This window comes from Netta rufina, assembly GCF_964035555.1.
Source record: "Netta rufina genome assembly, chromosome: 5".
Classification (NCBI taxonomy): Eukaryota; Metazoa; Chordata; class Aves; order Anseriformes; family Anatidae; genus Netta; species Netta rufina.
Genome location: NC_140128.1, coordinates 56,481,030 through 56,503,507, shown reverse-complemented (window position 1 = coordinate 56,503,507; position 22,478 = coordinate 56,481,030). Strand labels below are relative to the sequence as shown.

At 44.5% G+C, this 22,478-nt stretch overlaps 1 protein-coding gene across 1 annotated transcript in view; it reads left to right on the top strand.

The window, feature by feature from the left end:
- The first annotated feature begins 1,524 nt into the window (after window positions 1-1,524).
- AKT1 (AKT serine/threonine kinase 1) overlaps window positions 1,525-22,478 on the top strand; it is a 72,325-nt gene continuing 51,371 nt past the window's right edge. The window contains exons 1-2 of the mRNA XM_084287779.1: window positions 1,525-1,642; window positions 7,983-8,157. Of these exons, the coding sequence (XP_084143905.1) occupies window positions 8,112-8,157 (46 nt within the window). The 5' untranslated portion in view covers window positions 1,525-1,642; window positions 7,983-8,111. The remainder of the gene's footprint in view (window positions 1,643-7,982; window positions 8,158-22,478) is intronic.

Sequence of the window (22,478 nt, the reverse complement as noted above, 5' to 3'; positions counted from 1 at the left end):
GAGGAAATGGTCTGTTTGCTGGCGGGTAAGGAAGTCTCTTTCTTTCTCCTTCCATCCTGAAGAAGAGCGAACCCTTTCCTCCTCTTTCTTGTCACTGGCTCCTCTAGGGCACTGACGTACGCAAAATCCAGCGATCCATTTGGCACTCAGAAAACTCGTGGCAGATATGATAGATCGGACAGACCCCCTAGCTGATCAAAATGGAAGAAGAAAAAATTAAAATGTGAATTTCAGTAAACACCCATAATCATTCAAATGACACAGTGGGAAAGCCTCTTATTATATCAAATAGATTTGCTGCCAGTGTAAATGCAGAGTCGTATTCCCCAGCTTTACTGCTGTAAACACATTTTATGCACCTTTATTTTGTTAACAGAGCAACGCTGTGGGAAGATGTGCCATTTTCTAAATTCTAACTAGCTTCCAATTACAGAAACGCGATCATCAGTGATCGTACATTCCCGAACAAATCAAATCATCCTTACAGCCCAGTTAAGAGTTTATGGCACCATCAATTAGAAAATAAACAAAATCCCTTAATGAGTAAACAGGGCAAATTTTGATACTGGAAGCACAGAGAAATAATAAATCTGTCAAAGCCATTTCTGCAACGTTGTTTTTTTCTCTCAGAGCAGAGCGGCTCTTAAAGCCTTACAAAATACTGCCCTGCCGCAAGCAATAGTTTGAGTCACTCTGGCGATTTGGGGCATTTTGGGGCGTTTTGGGGTGTTGATGCTGAGAGCAGGGCGGCCTACGGAGAGGCAACAGCCGGATTTATGGCCCTGGCTGCTATTTGCTTGGCCTTTCTGTGCCTCGCAACCCACCTGCTGTGGAAAGGGGTATGGAAATATTGAAAAGTACCAAGATTTATTTAATTATTGAATCGATCAGAATTCAATAGGTGCAGGGAAAGCCTGTGAGCGTTGTGCATGTGTGGATTTGCACTATATGTCTTTGGGGAAGCCTCACAAAGTCACCCTGGCGCTGTGGTGAGACAAAACTGCTGAGCTTGGAGGGGACCCTGAGGGGATCCATGTCCGACCCCCCGCGGTGTGTCACACAGGCCGAGGTGCCACGAGGCCGCCGGGCCTTAGCATTTTGGGGCTAATTATCAGCATTTCGGGACTAATTATCAGCATTTCGGGACTAATTATCAGCATTTCGGGCAGCCCAGGCTGCGGGGCTGTTCCCGCTGGGCTGAACGGGGAAAAGGGGGGGGGGAAGAAAAGGGGGGAAGAAGGCTGCAGCGCGGCTCCTTGAGGTGTGTGTGGTGTGTGTGTGTGTGTGGAGGGGGGGGCAGGCGAAAGGCAGGGCTGCTCCTCCCGGCCGGAGGCGGAGCGGCGGGGGAGGCAGGCGGGCAGGGAGGCCGGCAGGCAGCCGGAGCGGCTGTGCGAGCCCCGTGGGCCTGCGAGAAGGGGGGAGGAGGAGGAGGAGGAGGAGGAGGAGGAGGAGCCGCCGCCCCGCCGCCCGGGGATGGTGAGGAGGAGGAGGCGGCGGCTGCCGTGAGCCCGGTTAGGCCTTTGGAGCTCGGCACCCGGCCGGCTGCCCCCCCCCCCCCTTTTTTTTCCCTCCCCCCCCTTTTCCCTTCCCCTCTCCCCTTGGCCGCCGCCCTCCCATCACCTCCTCCCCGGGCTGCAGCCATGTAAGTGCCCCGCTCCCCCGGGCTGGGAAGGGCTTGGGGAGGAGGAGGAGGTGGTGGTGGGGAGGGAAGGAAAGGAAGCGCCGGGGCCTGCTCGGCCGAGCCGAGCCGAGCCGTGTGGGGCCGGGCAGGGGTCGTGGGGGCCGGGCTGAGGCTCGGGGGGCTCCCCCCGTTGTCCCCCGGCTCCCCCGCCCTAGGCCGCGGGGGCGGGCTGGGGGCTGCCGCCGCCCCTCCGCCGCCCAGCCCAGCCCCGGGGCCGCCGAGCTGAGGGGGGTGTGTGGGGAGGTGTGGGGGTGTGTGAGGGTTTTTTTTTATTTTTGGGGTGGTTTTAGGGGGCTGCGGCCCGGCTAGGGAAGGTGGAGCCGGCTTGGGGGGGGGCTCGGGGAGAGCAGGAAGCTGCTGGCTTCCCCTAGGGGGTGGAGGGTGGAAGTGTGGGGGGCTCCCACCCGGCTCCCCCCTCTCTATCCCAGGGGGTCGGGACCTGCCCGAGCATCCCTGAGGGGAAATGGGGGTGTGGGGGGGGGGGTGAGAGGGGAAATGAGGGGGGCACGGGTTATTTCGGAAAGTCTGGCGGATGAAGTAGCCGAGATCTCCTCCGCCCCCTTCCCCTCCGGCTCCCCCCGCCCCCGTTTGCTGCCCTTATCTTTGGTGGCAGCCCACCGAGGGGTTGCACATTTTGGGGGGGCGATCCCCTCCCCAACCCGTGGCTGCAGCTCCTCGGGCAGCCCTTCAGGAGCTGATTTCTCCCCCCTTTTTCTACCTGCAGACCCGTAGGGTGCTGTGTGCAGGTGCCCCCTCACCCCATCCTGCTCCCCCTTCCCCCCCCAAAGGTGAAATTCTGCCATTGCTGAGATGTTCCTGGAGACTTCTAGGACTTTTACTTCTCTTTCTGTGCAGAACACACAATTCTAATAGAGTACGTGAGCACGCTGGGACTCCTTACATATTTTACAGCGTGGTACTGATGCTAGTGCAGATTGCACCTTATTGGGGTCCCCCCCCGGCCCCTTATACCCTTGGGAAAATATTTAACTATTTTTCCTTCTGCTTTGTTTTCCTACCATCCCGAGCAGATAAGAAGCAAATCCGTGATTTGCTCTTGTTTGTTTTATTTATTTGTTTTGTTTGTGCCAGGGGAGGGCTGTACGTTTCAAAATACAGTTATAAAGGGGAGTTACTAACGCTTAATTCAGGAGAATATTTGTTTACAGGTAAATAAATTTGACATACTGCATGACTAGTAATTACTTTTTTGTAGTAGCTAATTTCCTGATGACAGCCACAACATTTGTCTGAGTTAATAGATTTAAAGACGCTGTGGTGCTACCTTTGATTTTTTAAATGGGAGGGTTTTCATCGTGTATGACATTTATAGAGCTGGTTTTGGTGCCCAGCAGTGATAAATCAAATGGAAGAATTGATCCAGTGGCCGCAAGTAACCTGTAGCTCCAGCCCTGGGGTTTGCTGGCTTATAAAAACGACCCCTAAGTGATTACATTTAGGGTTCAAATAGGTTTGAGACTGTCTTGGTTTGTTTGGGGGAGGAGGAACAAAACTTCTGTTATAAAGGCTTTAAAATGGAATTTGATGAAATGCATCTTAAGTTGGTGCAGAAGTTCTGAGCAGCACAGTTCTTAAATTATACGAGTGTAAACTGTAAAGGGACTTGTTCTTGCTTTGGAACATAAAGAGGATTTTGTCTAGCCAGTGTCTTTGACAGAGAGAGCATGAAGAGGTTTCTTTTCTGCCATCGCTTGGTTTTGAAATACGCAGCTCCGTTTGTCCTATCAAACCGTAGTTGTGGTTGCAGCTTGGGCAGCCGGGTGTCGTAACTCCAGCCCCTCACCTGAACAAAATTAACCTCCTGTCTATTGATTAGTAAAGACGAATTACAGCTTTGTGCGCCTAGATTACGCTGACAGACTGAAAGAAAAGTGGAAGTGGCTTTAGAGATTTTTATTTTCTCCCCCAGTTACCATTTTTTCTATGGTTCTTAGAATCAGAGGAGCGTTTCCAAGCCTTGATAAGCAGCACAAGCAGTCACGAAATGCCTGTCTCGATGCGGTGTTGCTCTGAGATGGGCTAGGAGCAAAAATCGGTGACCACGCCTAACTCAAGGCCCTCAGTGCATTTTTGTAAAGTAAGCTAAGATGCTGGAACTGCGTGGTCCTGGGCTTTCTTGAAAGCTGCCTGCCCAGATTTGGTAACTGGGTCACGGTGCGAAGCTGCTGTGAGTTCAGAGGGCCCCGGGTGCGCTGGAAGCAGCGCTGCTCCTGCGAAACACCGAAGGTAGGATTTGCATAATGCAGGAGATGTACTTCACCGGTCAAAGCCTGGTGGGGATACCTCTCTGCACGCTCTACTTAAAATGTTGGCTGGAGCCCAACTTCGTTGTGTGCCTGTGCAGTTTAGATGCAGTTGGCCGTGAGCTCAAAATGAGATGTGAAAGAGCGCAGGTTACTCTGCTGTCTCATGTCGTGGGCCCAAACACACGTCTCTGCTCCCCTGCAGTTCTTACATGTCCTGTCTATTCCTGTGACCGTGTCCTGTGGCTGAGGTAGGCAAACAGGCAGCTGGATCCTTCTTTGAGCCATCCTGCTGTGGTCCTGATCTGGGCTGATGGGCACAGCCAGCTTGCCAGCTGATCTGGGCAGGATCTGGTTGGATCTGGTCCTCCTTCCAGCGAGGCTTTCTCTCCTTCACCAAGATGAACTAATTACCAGAGATGCTCCTGCATCCCCTAAGCTTCAGTTTCAGCTTCAGCATTATGGAAGAATTCGTTTTCTTCCTGCTCTCCTTTAGGGTTTGAATAGAAAGGAATATAAAATTTCACCTTGGAAGGAGGGCGAGGAGGACAGATTCATCTCAGAGGGGTTTGGAGGCAGAAGGACGCAAACATGAGTCGAAGAGCCAAAAAAGAAGGAACTCTCCCAAATACGGAAAAAGATGGTTCAGCTCCACCTTCTGTTTGTTTGACTGACTCCTTAAAGCAGGTTTCACTGCTGCAGTGCACAGGGAAGTGAGTTATCTCACTATTTGTGAAGAAGTTAATAGCCTTTAAGGAATTAATGCACGCAGAAAAGCAGCACACGCCGTGGTACGATGTCGATGTCACACTATTCGTGATTTACTGCGCTTCACCCGTGTGAGAAATATTTTGGAATCGAAAAAGGTATTACAGAAATGCACGTTGAAAATAAGCAAACCCAGCGCTAAAAGACGGAGTTGTTTAGCTTTTGACAGTATTCAGTCATGTGCAGACACAGGCTGGAGCAGCCAGGTCATACTTACCTCAGATGCCCTCTGCTCACTGGGAACCATTCCTAGATGGCCATAAATGAGGTCTGTAATCACTTCTTTTTTTTTATTCCTCTAAGGGCTTTATGCAAATGGAACTTTCTCTGGTTTACACATCTTCAGAAATACACTGACCTGTAGTTAACTTGCTCTTCTCCTCTCTTCCAAGACATTACTCTATTACTTGCTACCACTCTTTTCGATAGTCTTTTATTTAAATATGTATATTAAGGCCAACTTGGACGTGTGTTTTGAAGCATACCAGGTAGAGTGGGTTTGCTGCTGTTGGAGCTGCATCTGCAGACATCTTATTGCATGGTGAGAAGGGATTCCCAGCTCTTCATGCTGAAGAAAAACTATATTTCCCCTTATAAATTCAATGCACTGAAGGATTGAGGTGGAGCCCATGCTGCAGGTTGGCGGTAGGGGATGTTCAATGTTTTTTTTCCCCCTTCCATTGTGCCATGGTACGTGGTGCTCTGTGCGTGACTCCTTCATAATATCCTCTGTCCTGTTCACCTCTTTGCCTTCGAAGGAGATGTGCAGGTAGACACATCCCTGAGAGCAGGGCTATGGTAGCAATTGGGGAATGGATGCTCCTTGTATAGGAACTGTAGGCAGAGGGCAGCCCAAACCTTTTGGACGTCGCGGAAACCAGAACAAGTAGTTCCTCCGAACTCTGGGTTTCTTTGCTGATCTGCTTTTTTGGGCTGCGTAGTCACTGTGATTCAGTTTGAGGTGAGGATTTAGGTGGTGAGGAGCAGGAGGTTGCCAGGCGGTGGTAATCTTGGCAAGCGTTAACCCAGACAAACCTGGAATGAATTAGGCGGAGGTTCCTGAGTTCTGTGCCCTCACACCTTTTTCTTGTTTAAATAATAGGATTGTGCTTTCTACAGACTAGTTTGGCTCATAGCTTTGATAAAGCACGATTCTTGAGAAGGATGTTGTCGGCTTATGCAGTTGAGTTGGTGAACTGAAGGTGCAGAGGCAGGTTACGCCGTCCCCGTTTTCTGTTACGGGCCATGTTCGATGCGTTAACTTTCACACCTTGGTGTTGCGTTTCCATACCTAAGCTGTGATAATCTTGGGGGTTTTGCTCAATGCTTTGCAAATTGCTTGGTGCTTCTGTAAAGCCCTGAAGTGAGGTCTCGTCTCCTGTTGACATCAGGTCAGTCTAGCTAGCGTGACTGTTATGTGTGTGTTTTTGATAGGAGGGTGAAAGCCTGCCACATTCATCAAGTTGTGTCTTAATTGCTCTGGATCCGAAGGAATTTGTCGTGGACAACTGGTAGCAGTGGGTTGCTGGTCTCTATGCTGCAGCATATGGTCCTTGCGTATTTATTTGGGAAATTGAGGGATTCTTACAAGTCTCTTGTCCCAGTGTCATTTTTTTGTGCGTTTTCCCTCCCTCGGGCAAACGTCTTATCTGCTTCTCGGAGCGCTAATTACAAGCAGAAAGACATGGCAGATCCATAATTTGGAAAAAAAATAATCTTTTTTATTATTTCCCCAGAAAATAAAATGTTACTGGAAAAGCTGAGGACTGGGGACAAACAGTGAAAGTTCATAGGCAAAATGTTGGTTCTCTTGCATCTTCTCCCAGTGAATTTCAGTTTGCACTGACGGTTCAGATTCGATTCCCCTGCTTTGCAAAGAGTTTTATTGCTCTGGCAACGCAAGGCACAGCCCCTCTGTCCCTGCTGGCGCTTGGGTTCTGGGCTGGACTCGTTTTGACCACCTGCTTCTTCCACCCAGGGCTGTGTCTTAGTGAGTTATGTGGAATTAGTTGCTTTTTAATCTAGTTTCTGATGGATATCACCTGCGTGCTCACCAGTAATTGACGCACAGCTGCCAAGTGCAAGCAGAGCTGGTACGTATTTGTTAGGTGGGGATGGGAGGTCTCCGAATTTAGAGAGAGATGCCGGTAACAGCCAGGTCTTCGGTGGCATGTTCCAAATGCTGCTAGGTTCTGCTGTATTATACTCCTTAATTACTGCTGAGAACGTGTCACCAATTACATTTCTGATTGCTTAACTAATACCGGGCTGGATGGAGGTACGGACGCTTCCGAGAGCACAGAAGTCGTTAAAGGAAAACAAACAGAGAACATTTGTACCGCAAGCAGGAAAATAATCAGATTCAATTTAGAAAAATAATAAAAGCTGGTGCATCTGGGAAGAGATTGCTTTCAATGAGGGAGGGAGATGTGAAGAACATTTCTGTGGTAGCCGGCCGTGAGATAGATGTGTTTTCAACAAGATGCAGCGATTTTGAGCTATTTAGGTAGGGACTTCATCTCATAAAGTGGAGTGGTAAAAATCCCGAGTTGTGCTTAGGTGTATTACATTGCAGGAAAGACAGCAGCAAACTGCAGCGAGTTCAGAGAAGGGTGATAAAATTGATCAAGGTGCTTATAAGGGCTGAATTAGGGTAGCAGAAAGGTACGTGAGCTTATCTGAAGTTCTTTGTACGCGTCTAAGAGAGGAAGGAGTTGTAAATATCAAAGATGGAGAAGAGGATTTGGGGGAAAGTCATGGAGATTTGAGTGGGAGAACAGGATGACACAAGGTAGGAAAATGTGAAGCGAAATTATGCGGGGAAGAAAGCAAATTTTTACTCTCTGGGCTTTATCTCTAAGATGCACTGTGTTGATAGACTGGCGTACAGCAGGCTGTAAGGAAACCTTCCAGAAGAAGTTCTGGAAGTCTTCTTGCCAGGAAATACAACAAGGCTTTGCTAAATCTCAGAATTTTGATTGTTGAGGGGAGCTTTATGTTGTTGGAGAGCTGGGAGATGTCTTCTGGGCAAAGTCTTGCAGCCGCCTCTGCTCTAGACAGTGTGGAGAAGCTGGGCTCTAGCAGGCACTCGTTCCAGCACCTCCACCCGCGGAGATAGCAAAATCCTGGTGAAAAGCAAAGCCCTCGTTTAGGATTAGTAATTAAAATAATAAAAACAAACAAGCAATGAAAGCTACTCCCTGTTGTATCCCCGATTTGCCATGTGATGTACTTCAAGTGACGGTGGACTTTTCTTTTGATCCTTTTAGAAGTAGCCGAGAAGGAGGAAAACGGCAAACCCAACAAGAGCCCCTTTGTGGACACTTCTGCTGAAGCTCAGAAACTTCAACAGTGATCTTTTGGCGTAAGCTGATCTTCCGAGAAACATTCCTGCCATTATGAATGAAGTAGCAATAGTGAAGGAAGGGTGGCTTCACAAACGAGGTAAGTGTCCTTTCTTTCCAGGACGACCGGGTGTTGGGCCATGCAGTAAATTGGCTTTTTCTCTGGGCACGATGTGCCCCTTAACAGGGTATCTCGAAATTGTCAGTTCTTGTTCTCCTGTCCACCCTAACGGGAAACTGCATCTAAGGAGCGCGTGTGACTTTGTCAAGCTGAGAAAGCACACGTTGTAAGGGGATTTCTTTGGGGTTGTGCACGTGTGAGTTTGCCGAAAACTGCACCAGCTCTTCGGTTTTAAAATGATTATGAAGATAGCAACTAAAAGACACAATACGTAGAGTGTTAAAGGTTCAGCTGTGGCAAATTCTTTGTTTCAAATGAAGGGCTGTAGCTTTTCTTTTTGTCTTCATACGCCGTTAGAAGGTAGTGTTGTCTTGAGGTGAGTCTTCATTTGTACGGTGATGATGCGCCTGGATTTTGCAAGCAGTGATGTTCTCTTGCAGAGACCTGCTGGGGAACGTGGTGTTTGGGTTGTGTCTGAACCACTCGGTACCGGTGTCCTGGACACGCAGAATAGCCTTGAGTTTGTGTGCTCGGTGCGTTCCTGTTTTACCACTGATGAAATCTTATTTTTATCAGAAGTCTTCTCCACTGAGCGGTGAAACTGAAAAACATAGTCACATGTACAGTTAAGCTTTTTGCATCCTTAAACATTTATATGCTTATTTTTATGGGGAGTGGGTATGGGAGAGTGTTTTTGTTTTCAAGTACTGTGATGCTGCTCCTCCAAGCTCTTGGCTTACCTGTTTCTGAGTCTTTTACTATCGTTTCTTGGAAAGGAGAGACCAGTGTTAGGTACTTTCCGTAATATCGTCATTTTTTTGGACCAAAAGCAAAATCTGTGTGCTCCAGCAGTAGGGAAGCTTGCATAGTTCTGCAGACTCAGGATTTTTCTAGAGGGTTTGCAACAACATGCCTGAAGGTGCAAAGGTATAGTGTAATTGTTTTTGGAAGAAATGGAAATACATTATCATAACCTTGATAAAGGCTGATGGCTCATCTGCAGCAATAAAGTTTATAATCCATGTTTTAAAAGACTGGAAATACACATATTTAACAGCTGGATATACAGCTTAGTTGAGCAAATTACCTGATGCCGAATGTAAAAATGCTTTGATAAAGTTTGTTGTTTTATTGTTGTTGTTGTTCTGGTCTGTTTTACTTTGAAGCGAGGGTAGGAATGCTCCTATCCACTGATTATTTTAAATTACTCCCTGGATAATCCTGGTGTATCCAGGCTACTTCATTCTGATAACATACTTGTGGATTGCTGTGTTTGGATAAAACAGGAGAAGGAAACACAGAACCATGTTTCCTTTCCCGTTTATGAATCTAGAAAGTCTTTAAGTAAGCGATATATTTTTAGTTTTAAATGGTGTTTTCAGACTGTGGGATTTTTAATCTTCCTTTCTTACAATTATTTCTATGCTTATCTCTAACTTTTTAAATAGATATGTTGAGGAACACTGTACTGAAATTTGAGGGAGAAACATTTTAGAAAGTATGAAAATGGAAGTGTAAAACCACATAGGAGGATTCAGAGGCAGATGCGTCTGAAACTTTAAGACAGGCATATTTCAAACTTGTTTGTGTTTGCTCTTGAGGACTTATTTTTCTTTGTTTCTAGGATTACAATAAAGCTACTGTCAAGTAAAGAGACCTGTGGAGGAGGTCTTAGTAAAAGATGCCCTGATCTTTTGATCTATTTTTTTTTTCTATTTTAAATTACCTTACAGAAACAGATTATTATCTCTGATGGTTTGCTGATAGCAGTATGATGAGATTATCTGCTGAACACATTTCCATTTCCAAAATGTTACTCTGCATGTTCTGCATATATTTGAGATTGCAAATTTGTGCCTCAACTGTTAAACATACTTTGGTGTTTTTTGGTTGCCAGATCTCCCGATCGCTTTTTAACCTGCTTAAAGTTAAAAAGTGCCTTTTACCGATGCCTTTTACCCTTCATGGTATGTGCAGTGACACCTACTTAATTCCACTTGATTGATTTTGCAACTGTTGATTTTGTATTGTCCATGTGAGGAGGGCTTGAGAAAGCAGCGCTGTATCTCCTCAGTGTGCTCTGCGCGCCAGCTCCGTTACTCTCAGTTGTTCTGCTTTGTGTTCTGTTGAGAAATTCAGTTCTTTAGGCTTGTGGGAGTGTGGAGGAGGAACCGACCCACTGTGTGTGTGTATGGTAAATGAATTTTTGTTTTTCATCATCGACATTTATTGTCAGACCCTATCAGTTTGCTAGCTCTGCAAGATCAAGCGCTACAACCACAGGATGTTTCCAAAACTGATGTCAGATACTGCGAGCTTCTGAAGTTGGGGCATAAACAGTAATTATTGCAGGGAGGGACTTCTCAAGGAGGATTTTCGATATAGGCAACGTAGATTGTTTGTCTTTGGGGTCATTCATAAAACTGAAGGTTGGACTGCTTGTGGTCTTCAGAGATCCTAGGGCTTTCCACATGCAAATACGCTCAGTAGCGACTGGCCAAGATCCAGTTGGGGCAATTACATTCTCTCTACCCCAAATTTCCCCCGTAGCTTCGCTTGGATATGGTATCTTTTGGTTCACGTCCTGAATGGTTGAACAGCGTGGCTGCGTGCAGTCGAACAGTTGCTCCATCTCGCCCCAGCAGCGGCTTAATTTTGGTGGTTTTAATGATTTGTGTATGTATAAAGCAGCCTGCAAAGTGCTCTGGAGCCCTTCTGGATGGCAGGTGTATATAAGCATAAAGCCATCATTATCAGGAGCAGGTGTTTTGGCCTGGCAGGGAAATAGCAGGGCTTTCGAGAATTCTGGAGTTGTTTTCTTCTGTCAGCTTGCTTTACGTTTCTGTTTTTGTTTCCAGGATTAAAAATACAAATGGAGAAATGAAATTAAACATCTCTGCCTGGCCGAGAGCTCTTGGCAGTTCTCTAAGTCGGTCGCATGAAGGAAGTCCCACTTCCAGTAGCACAGATGTTTGTTTGTGCGGAGGCTGGAGTCATCTCCACGACTTGTCTAACCTCAGCCGGGCAGAAATATAAGAATTCATGAATGAACTTTTTTTTCTTTTCCCACTTGGCAGCGCTTGGTGCTGTTACTCCAGTCGCAGTGAGGCGAGGGACTCTTGCAAGACAAAAACGGTAGTTAAAATCCTAACCACTTCTGCCTGGCTGCGTAGCTGGGTGTTCAAACACACACATGGAGAACGTGGAGGGAAGAAACTCGGATTTGGGGTGGTGCGGTGTGTGTGTGCATTCGGCACACGTAGTCCCCAGTGGCGTTGTGTCGGAGGATTGCTTAGTGGGGAAGTACGGGAGAAATGGGTAGCGCCAGAGGTGCTGGAGTTGGGATTGCAGACAAGGGAGGAAGGAGGAAAATTATCTGCCCAAATTGCTTGTTGCAATTCTGGGTTTCTGGATGTGTATAATGAGGATCCGTACTTCTGATCATGTGTTGCGGAGCTTTTTAAATGAAAGAGAAATGCCCGAGTGTATTTTATTCACTTTGCTGTTTCATTTTTAAAGATCTCACTGGATTTCTCGCATCTTTCTGCTCTGCTCCCTGCTTATAAAAGTCCTTCTATTGTCTTCAGTCTTCATCCTGTTTTTTTTTGTGTTTTTTTTTTGAAGCCTTTCTGCAAGGCTAACAAAGAGTGGGATTGTGCGTTTCGATACTCTGTCATCTCTGTCTTTCCTCCTATGTCCGGTTTTCCTATTAGGGCATAAACTCTGATGGAAAGAGGAGGCTTGGAGAGAGAGGGAGGGACGGAAGGAGGGGGAGGGAAAAATGTACACTGACATTTGAAAAAGGAAATAGAAATCTAAGTTTCTCACTCCAAGGCTATTACTCCGAGGAGAAACCTGTGTATTCATACACTGATATCTGGCAGCAAATGTGGAGCTGCTTTTTAATTTTTCTCGTTTTTAAATGGCGAAGGAGCATAGCACGGTGATTTTAACAATGAAAACCAGGACATGCCCTCCAAATGTCAATATACGTGGACTTGAAGCTGATAAAACTGTTTGGCTAGTTAAGAGTTTGGCTGCCAAGCTGATCAAAATTACTAGAAGTCCTTAAATGAGAAATTATACAAGAGGTACTTACTCCATTGCTGGAAATAGTACTAAAGTTGTTAAAGAATTATTTCTGTAATGACATGGAGTGACACTGATGTTCTAATAACTACTGGTCCTTGGTGCCTTGTCTTCCTACAGCTTCATTGCACAAAACGAATGCAGGGTCACTGTTTTATAGAAAATACTGACCAAGAGACTGCTTGGTGCTCTTTTAACTTTCTCTAGCACGTTAGCACAGACTGTGAACTTTAGTTTTGTTATTTCAAGCACAGGTTCATACTTTTAGTATCTTCTTAGTATGAATCAAAAGGGGATCTCAAGGTGTGTGACCAGAAATTAACTTTTGTTTGGGGTCTCCTGTGTTGCTGTTGTCCTTCACCTCTTCTTTCTGCTCTCTTTTCTGTTCTCACCATGTTTCCTACCTCTTTTTATATGTATGTGCGTGTTTGTTTTATTTTGGGGTGTTTTTCTTGTGTTTTTTACCTTGGCTTTTGTCCGTCTGTGGGCCGTAGCAGTGCACTTTGTTGATGACCCGTGTAACCAGAACCTTGGAGGTTCAGCTTAGCTCAAGCACTGGCTGGCTTTCGCGGTATTTCAAAGGAGTGGCTGTGGCATTTGCTACAAAGGATCCTAAAAACACATCTGAACTCAGAAGATGCCAGCTAGAGAGGCTTCAGAGGAAAAACTGAGGGTAAAAGGAAAGGTAAGAAACAAGACAAGGGCTGAAAGAGGAACGGAGGGGGGGAGTTTGTAACGGGAAAGAAGCTGATGTTACTTCCAGAGCTGAAGGTTCGGGTGCGTAGGGAAATCTTTTGCTGCTCTTATTGAAAACAAAAGATAAGCTGTGTCAGTTTGTGGTTTTTCTTGTGTGTCTCTTTTTCAACACAAGGGGCTATGGTTTTGCAATGCTAGTTCTCAGTTGCTTTCATTTTGCTAGCCCTGTTCTGGGAAAAGGGGACTGGGGAGGAACCAGGAAATTGTCAACCAATAAATCTGACCTTGGTGGTAGGCAAGATGCTAGAGACATTAAGAAAGGATGAGATCACAAAACATCTGGAGAAATATGAGCTGATAATGGCTAGTCAGCTAGACTTTGGAGGGTAAACCTCATCTGACGGCATTATTTGTGGAGAGATCATAGGAAACAGGCTGGGTACAGTGTGCTGTGAGAAGTCTGCTGTGGAGGACGGGGAAGTCAAAGGCTGGGAATTACCTAGTGCAGTGTGGTTGTAGTGTACGTGTCTGTGAGCGGGGGGAGAGCTAGCGCAGCCTAGAGAAGGCTCATCACCCCTCCCCTGAGCTGTCTGCTTCAGCTTTTGTCCATCTCCTTTATTTTTCAGTGTCCTTTTTGAAATGTCTTTCTGGCCACAACTTTGTCTTTTAAGAAAACCCATTCTTTAAGTCACACCTTCACATTTTGAATGGCAAAGCCCAAATGATTTTTTTTTCCCAGTAAAAACGACTTTTCCCAGGATTTGTGTTCCAACATTTTCCTCCACCTTTGTTTTGGAAAACACGGGTCTCTAGAGAAGAGTAAAATTCTTTGGAGAAGCCATGCTAGGTTAAAGATTTTTCTCTGTGTTTGTAAACTGGAACTTACACGCGAGTCTGAATGACAAAGAGGAACAACTCAGATCTAGACGGCCAGATTGTTGATGTCAGTTCTGGAAGTTTACTTTCATATTCTGTTTTATTGTATGTCAGAAACTAAACAAACTGGGTCTCAATTTTATCTGTAAAATTGGCGTGGTGTCATAAATTTCTGCTGCTCCTTGTAACGAGATCTGGGAATGAAGGATCTAGGACATTACAAGCATGGTTTAAAGTGAGCCTGGTAACGCTTTATACAGTGGTTTACACAGAAACCGCCTGAGTTGTCTTTGATCCTCTCTCTTTCATGGTTCCTTTATTTTTCAGGAGAAAGAAAATAGAAGTTAGGTCTGTGCAAAAAAAAAAAAAAAAAAAAAAAGAATAGTCCACGTGTGGTTTTCTGTTTTTTTTGTTTTCTTTTTCCCTCAGTAGGCATATTGAGAAGTCATCAGGTTTGAACTTAGGAAGAAGCACTAATTGAGTGTGCTATTTTGAGGTAAGGAGAGCAGAGAGTAAAGCTGTGCTCATTGTTCTTGCAGGAGTGATTTTAAGCGAGGGGCTGTGCTGTGCCTTTTAAATTTGGTGCCTCGTCCTCCCATCAGAATTTCTTCCCCTGCAGCCTGTGTGAACGCCAGAAGCTTCCTTCCCTTCCACAGTTCCCTGCTCGTGCTCCCCCGTGTACACACCATCAGCTGCACTCCTTGCCTGTGCCTGAACTTCCTTTGCTTTCCCAGCATCAGCCTTAGGCTTCACCATCTGAAAGACCTGGCGAGGAGTTTGATGCTCTTAGACTCTTACATGGCATGGTGATGTGTAGTGGGTCTCCTTTTATCCAGTTGGTGTTACTGTAAAGTTCTCCTAGAAGCTGCTGGGGTAGTTTTTGGTCTCCAACTCAGTCAAGGAATAAGGAAACAAACCTTAGTATGTGTTGGGAAGAGAGGATTGCTTAACATCTGAGCATTTAATTTGAATGTGTTTTAAAAGATGGAGCATTGTTGTACAAAAAAACCAAACCAAACCCCATCAGCCTTCTGTTCTTTCCCTTTTGCATATCAAAGTAACTGATTTACTAAGAAAAGAAACAAGTTGAACCTTATTTAAAAATCATCTCTCAAGGGGGGAAGACAGAAGAGGGATTATTATTTTCAGATGTATTATGTTGCAGGTACAATGTGCATCTTAAAGGGGGAACAAAAACCAGGAAACTATATGAGGAAAGAGGAAGAAAAAGAATGGAGAAAGAATAGCACCATATTAGGTGTGAAGTAGTGTGCTTCTGTGAGAAATGTTTATTGCAACTGAAAGGGGGAAATAACGAAGACCAAACTTGAGTGCAAACATATTACGCGCTCTTAGATTATTCTCTCACCTCGTCAAGTTGAGCCAAAAATGTGAAAAGATAGCTGGTCAAACACTGTTGTGAAATTTGTCAATTCATGCAAAAGTGCACGGTCGTATTTGAGGACAGGCGCGGTAAACAATCATCACGCTGCCTGCAGAAGCAGAGAGCTGTCAGTTACTGTTTTCCTGAGTCCCTGGGGTAAGTCAGGAGAGCTTTGAGGTGCTGTCCAAAGCCTGGGTGAGCTGCACGCCAAAATCCAGCGCGAGCCAGCAGGGCTGTGCGTGGCTGCAGATGTACTGGGTGCCTCTGAGACTGGGCACAGCACCTGGGCTGTCCATGGGGCTGTCACGTCAGTGATACCACACCAGGCTGTTCTGTTTGGCTTTAATAATGCTCTTGTAACGAAGACCACAGATCGTGCATGCCAGGGAGCTGGGTTTTATGTTGGCCGTGAACCACACATGGCCTTGACAGGAGGCGCTTGTCTTGAAGCCTGGAGCTTGCTCCCAAAACGCGTGTTGATGTGCTGATAGAAATACCTGGCTCAGGGCTGGCACTGGACTTCAGGTGCCAATGGGGGTCGTGGCTGCATGCAGCAGTTGCTGCTAATTCACAAATTTTAGGTGCAGGCCTTATGTTGGCTGTGGTTTTATAAAATCAGTCCCTACCTGTAGACGTCACACGATTTTGATGGTTTTGCTCCTTTTTTCTTTCTGAGGTATAGAAGCGTGCTAATTCTCACAATGTAGAGGAAAACTGGAAAACATAACCTGAGTAGTTTCTTAACAATTTAGACTAAGGAGAAAAAAAAGGCTGTTAGATTGCTTTCAAAGAGAAGTTTCAAAAGTTATATGATTTAAAATAATTTATATGTTTATATTTTTTGAATCCTTAGCTGTACACTGTACCCTGCTATTTCTGCAATTCTGTCAGAGGATGTGGGGTTCAAGAAATTTACCCTGATTATATTTCAGAAAGCTAGTGTTAAGAAAGAATAACTTTAGCTTTTGCTGCAAGAGGCTTGACAGGTCTAATGGATAATAGACACATACAATGAAACTCTATTTGAACTGCTTCTTTATCCATTAAACTCCCAGTTCATTTAAATCTTGAGTTAATAGAAAAAGAGATATTTTTCTAAAATTTTTGCTATGTGTTTTCCATAGGAGTCTTTGTGTGTGCCGTATCCCATCTGGCAGCATACCACCACCTTGTCTGGAATGACGTAGTTACACTGGTGTGCAAAATATTTACAGTAGGTAGGGTTTATGCCCTGAAATACAAGGATGCACGCTAATTTATATGTTATTGCCATTGTGCCTCAGTTGGGCTTCAACAACTGGAGCGTCGGTAAAAAGTTAAACCCTTGCACAAAACTGTTGAGCAGCTCAAAATCCATTGTTAGGCCTCTTCGCAGCTGCAGAGTGGGAATACTGGCTCATACTTGCTGGTTGCTTTTCAGGGACTTCCAGGCACAGATTATCTGGACTGCTTTTTGTGTGCGTGTCATACACATCCCTGCTTCTGTCTGTGGTCTGCAGAGCTTCTATAAATAGCAGTTGGTTACCTAAATGAAAGTGTTTTCATTGTATTGATTTACTTTATTTATTTTTTTTTTTAAACTTTCAACCATGCAGTCTCCTTCGTTAATTAGAAATTAAACTGGGAATGCCACGAGCAGTGATCGCTTTTCAACAGAAGACATTTATTTCTTAATTCAAGGATTGACGATGGGTATAGTTGTAGCATTTTAGGTACATCATATGTTTATTATTCCACTGCAGGTTTATGTGTGGACCAGACTAGAATTCCGTTGTGATAATTTATGGTGACAGTGCTGGTTGTGGGGCTTGGAAGTAATTTTACAGGTGGAAATTGATTTCTGAACACAGGACACAAATTTCTTGCTGCTGTAAATTCAGTAATCAAGTCATTCCGTGATAAATGTTTTTTGTGTTGCTTTGGTGGTGTCTTGAAAAGCCTGCTTTGGATTGGTAGGTGAAACACTGCTGTCATCATGCCTTTTTCTTTGATGTCTATACGTGTATATATATATATATATATATATATATATATATATTAATAAAATTAGCCTTTTAAAGTGTCTTCAATAGAAAAATGGTCGTACTGCTTTAATACTGCCTTTGGTACGTTTCAGGCAGTGAAGGCGTAGGATAATAGTTGACTTTTCAACCTGAAGTTTGCATTGTGTTGGAGATCGTTGCAGTTCTAGGTTGTCTTTTCTGGTACAGATGTAGTTTTTCTACAGCACAAACATTTGAAGACACATAACTGATTTATTTCCAGGTGTGGAAGATGAGGTTGCCATCTTACTTACATGATAGGAAAAGTATTTATCCTAAATGAGAATTAGGAAAAATTACTTTTTTGCATGTGAAAATCATTGTGTCAGCTCGGTTCTGTTGTTTCTGCTGAAGTTTAGCCTGTAAAGTCGAGGTATCTTGATCCAAGAGAAGGGGAGATAGTTAAATTACATCATCGTGGAAGAATACCAGAATAGTTAGCTTTAAAGCCATTCAAGACTACATTGGCACCCCTTTGTTATACAGTGTAGCTGAAAACGAACAGCAGCAATAATGAACCAATCCATCTAAATCACAGCAGCTGAACAACTGACTGTTCTATCTCAAAATGCAAATGCGTCGTGCAGAATGGATTTAATTGTAAATGTTTGCTTAGTAGGGAATATGAGCCCTTTAGTTTGACAATAATCGTGAATACAAAGACCCACGGAATTTTAGGGTTTGCGTAGCTTGTCCCCATTCTCATAACAATATTTCAAAGTCTTTTTTTTTTTAATGTACCATTTGGCTTTTTTTCTAGCCGGTAAATAGAAGTGTAAATGCCCAATCACCGAGTGGCATGTTGAAAACTGAAAGATAAATTTAGCTATATGTATTTAGATCAGGCAGGATTTTCTGTTGTATTTCTTTTGCGTCTATGTTAGGGCTCTTTAATAGCTTCAGATAATAAGAAGGAAAAAGTGCTGACTTTCAAAGCTTAGATTTGTTTTTACAATGCAGTAATGCCGAGTGTTACGGGGAGTCTTAGCATTCCCTTTCAGGTTCTGGTGAGGTGGCTCTCCAACAACGAAGGGTTCAGGAATTTCGGAGGAATTTCTGCTCCAGTTTCAAAAACAAAGCAAACAAACAAAACCCATAAACAACTCCGTGTGGAAATCTTCGGTCTTTGTTAAATTCTTGAAACCTGGCTGCTGATTGCAGCTCCAGAGGTGGAATATCTGTCACTGATTTGAATTTTTAATTAAAATGAAATAGCATTGCAGTCTTCTGGGAAAAGGAAAAAGCTTACAGAGCTTTGCTGGTAAAGAGAGAAAGCAGAAATCTCTGCCTCCAGGCTGTTATGAGGTACGTTTCTGTGTAAGGAAAGGCAGACACAACTTTGGAAGCACACACATGTACACAAAAGTGCCCGTGTTTATGCTTCTGTTGGCATTTCGTGTGCTCATGTGTTTAATATATTTCACATGTGGATCAGGCCTTCTGAAAAAAAGAGACAACAAAACCCCCCTGAAGAATAGGCCTTTGTGACACTGGAGAAGTTCACTGTGCCAAAGTTATGGTAAGAATTTGTAAATTTTGGCTGCTGGAGCGCTTCCTTCCCCTGCTATGTTTTTAATGTTGGAAACTTAAAAGTGTGGAATAGAGGGTGTTTTTTTTTTTTTTTCCCCTTTTTCTTTTAACTGACAATGCAAACATTCATTTCACCGGCTAACCCGCCTGTTCACATGACGCTGCTGGCTGTATATAAACACCCCGTTGATCTTGTTCCTCACAAGCCTTCGCGGCCTTCCTGAGTCACACAGAAATGGCCGGCCGCTCTTCTCGGTGCTGCCGACCTCGGCTCTGTCTGCTCAGGCTCGGTTTGCCAGATTCCTGTCCCTGAAAGAAATGTTTTCGCTTGGAACAGGGCCCTCAGAGCCTGGATGTTTTGCCATGGCTCTCTTTCCCTGTGTGTTTAAAATACTTCGTTTCTGCTATCTGGGGAATTGTTTTGTTTTGCCTGTATTCCTTGGATAAAGCTGAACCTGCTGGAGAGATGTTTTGTGTTTCCTAGTCACAAAACCATCTTCCCCTTACATACGAGGGCGTTTCTTCGTGTTGCTCATACACAGAAGGCTTTAGTTTGTGAGTGGGAAGGTGACTTGGGATTACAAAGCTCAGTATGGGGCTGCCCTGCCTGGTGGCCCAAGGGCTCGGTGACAAGCTTGGGCAGCACAGTTGGTTTCACGGGGCTTTTCTGGAGTAACCAAGGGCAGAATTCGAGTCCAAGGCTGGACTGTCATGGTGACAAAATATTTAGAAAACATTTTCTTGCTTGAAACAAAAGCTTGGATTGTGCAACGCGAAGTACTGTCCCAGTGTAATAAACGACTTTGTGTATTTTTAAAGGGTTCTGCCTGTTCCGTGGCCGCCAGCTCTTGCCACATTCGGCGTGCTCAGGTAAAACGAGGCCTTCTTCCTCAGGCCTTTTACAGGCTGGGGTGATTCTTCCGCCTTGCACAAGATGTAGTACCAAACCTGGCCTTCCATTTTGAACGAAGTGCATGGTCCTGTTAAAGGTAGGTGTGGTGGAGCTGCTTATTTTCGTCAACCTGCTGCAGTCGTGTAAAACTTGAGCCTTGCTTTTGGCCTGGACTGATCTCATCCCAACTAAACTCGAGCACTAGACTTGGTAAGTGCTTTGATTGGGTTAGAATGTCCTGTTCTTGCTGCAGTAGGAGTATTTTGTACCGTAGGTGTTTCATCCTTTAATAATAACTGCCATTACTTTCTTTTTAATGCCTCAGATTTTGAGATGTCCAAGCAATACAGATACCTACCCTCTGACTTGAAAGGAAGCGAGAGTTTTAAAGTGGCTGTAGACAGATGCACAGTGGCTGGAGTAGATTGTTCACCTGGAACAATATAATATGATTTTAAGATGGGCAAAATCTGTGAAAATCGGGTGAAGGCTGTTAGCTAGGCAGTTCATCGTAATTACACCATTTGGAGTTCATGCATTTTTTTTTCCCTGTCTAGTTTGTCTTCTGGGTAATACTGGTTGTAATTTCGTAGAAAAGCGTGGTTTTACGTACATACCTGTATTGCCTTCTCTCCTCAAAGCAGCAGGTGGCCAAGTTTCTTTTGGAAATACTGACTTCTCTCAGCTCTACAGCAGCTATAACCAGATCGTCTGCAGAGACTGGATTTTTTGATCTTCAGAGCAACTGATGTATTTAACGCTGCTGTAGATGATGGATTATGCCGTTATTCACAAAAATGGGAAACAAAAGCAAAAACATGGAGGTGGTGGTGGGGAATACACTTCTCATTGGTTTGCATCGTTGTGCAACTTTGTATGCTTGGCGTGTAACCTGTCCCATTCAGAGGGCTGCTGCAGAGCTCAGTTCTCTTGGGCTGCTGCTCTGTTGCTATCTGCTAGTTCCTCTGTGGCATCGAGCTGCAAAAGCAGCTGCTTTTCCTTTTCTCATACCTATTTTTACTGCCTCTAATTTGCTATTAAGATGTTAACTTCTGCCTCCAGTTAGCCTAGCATGGCTCAATGCTGTGACTACAACATGGGGGCAAGCAAACACTTCTGTGCTTTCTCCTCTGCTACCCTTTCACACTTGGGAAATGTTCCCTGTAAACATCTGCAGTGCTGCTTTATTATCCTCTTTAAAAGCTCTCGTTTCTTGTGTTGCTTATAAAAGGCCTTGATGAACTTGCACTGCATGTGCACTGCGACTGCTCTTCACTGTGATGCCCAGTATCGGTCCTTTTTTTCCCCGTTTTTCTCTGTCTTTCCATTGTTCCTGCCTTATGGCAGTAAAGTCTGCAGAGCAGGGCCTATCGTATTGTTTTATTTTGACAGCAGCTGGTTCGGCTCCTGAAGTGTTTGTGAAGTTGCAGTGTACTGCAGTAATACAAATTAGGCTATAGAAAGCTGTATGTAAAACACAGGGTGTGGGGAAGAGGTCAGATTTACTATGATTATTTTTCTGAGTTTTAAAGATTTTTTTTTTTTAGCATTCTCTGACAAACAGGTGACTAGCAGAAATGTGCAAAAACTGAATACATACAAAGTTTTCTTCCCACTTTAAGGGAACGCTTCTCTCTAAGGCTCTCTAAGGAAAGCTTTCTTCTCAGCAGCAGCTCCAGGCTACTAGGAGAGTGTCGCTTCAGTGCTTGTTGGCTTCTTGAAGAGGTTTGTTTACTCCCTTGGCTAGACTGGATGTGATTATGGCGAAACCTCATGTTTCTGGAGACTCTCTGCTTTTTGGGCACCATTTTAGAAGTGGAATGACACTCCACAGGATGTGTGGTTGTGGACACACGTTTGTACTTCAGAGGCAGTGCATACTTTTTTGACCATGTACTATCCTGTGCTGTTTCTCTCACAATTCATGTGGTAGAATAAAACACGGAAGAACACAGAATTCATTTCTCCCCTGTAGCCCACTACACACAGAGAATATTTATTGATACTCATTTTTCTGCTGACTCGTACAATCTTCAAACCAGTTACTGGAGGCTAGGAGATAAAAATGAGGGCAAACGGCCAACAGGACTTGAGGTTTTGTTCCTCAAATTTGATTTGAAAGTTGGAGTTTGATAAAGTTGTATGCGTTCCCCCTTCCCTTGAGTTTTTACAGTTCTCCTGAATTACCTACATGTACTGGTGGTGTTAGGATCTCCTTTGTGGAGTTTTGCATAGCCCTGCTTTGGGTGGAAGATCAAACTAGATCACCTTTAATGGTTCCTTTCAACATGAAGTACCGTGATTTTTTTGACCAGTTTGGTCTTGGGAATCTCTTGCAAAGCTGAGTCAGATTTTGAGGGAGAATAACAAACTTATTTGTAGATGAGAGCAGTTTGGTTTTAGCTTTGAGATTTCTCATGATGGCCAACAAACAGAAAATAAATAGTAGTTTCTCTGTTGTCAACAGGTTTTGTTATTTTCCAGTGCTGTCTGATCTGTTCAAATACAGAAATCTGGATTTTTTCAAGGAAAAGGCTCAAATCATGCAATAATAAACCTCCCTAGTTCAGTACTTGTTGTTAGTAATCTGGGTCTGTGCTTTGGAACCAAAAGTTGCTTTTTGCTTTAATTACTGGGATGTCAGGTTTATTAAGAATGCTCCATGGCTTTAGAGCTGCTGGGATTTGTTATGTTTATTTTGCTGTGAGGAAGCAGGAATGTTTCTAACTTCATTCTGCCTTTCCTCCTTCCCCCTTCTGTAGCCCTGGTTGAAAAGATGGGGGAGAGGAGT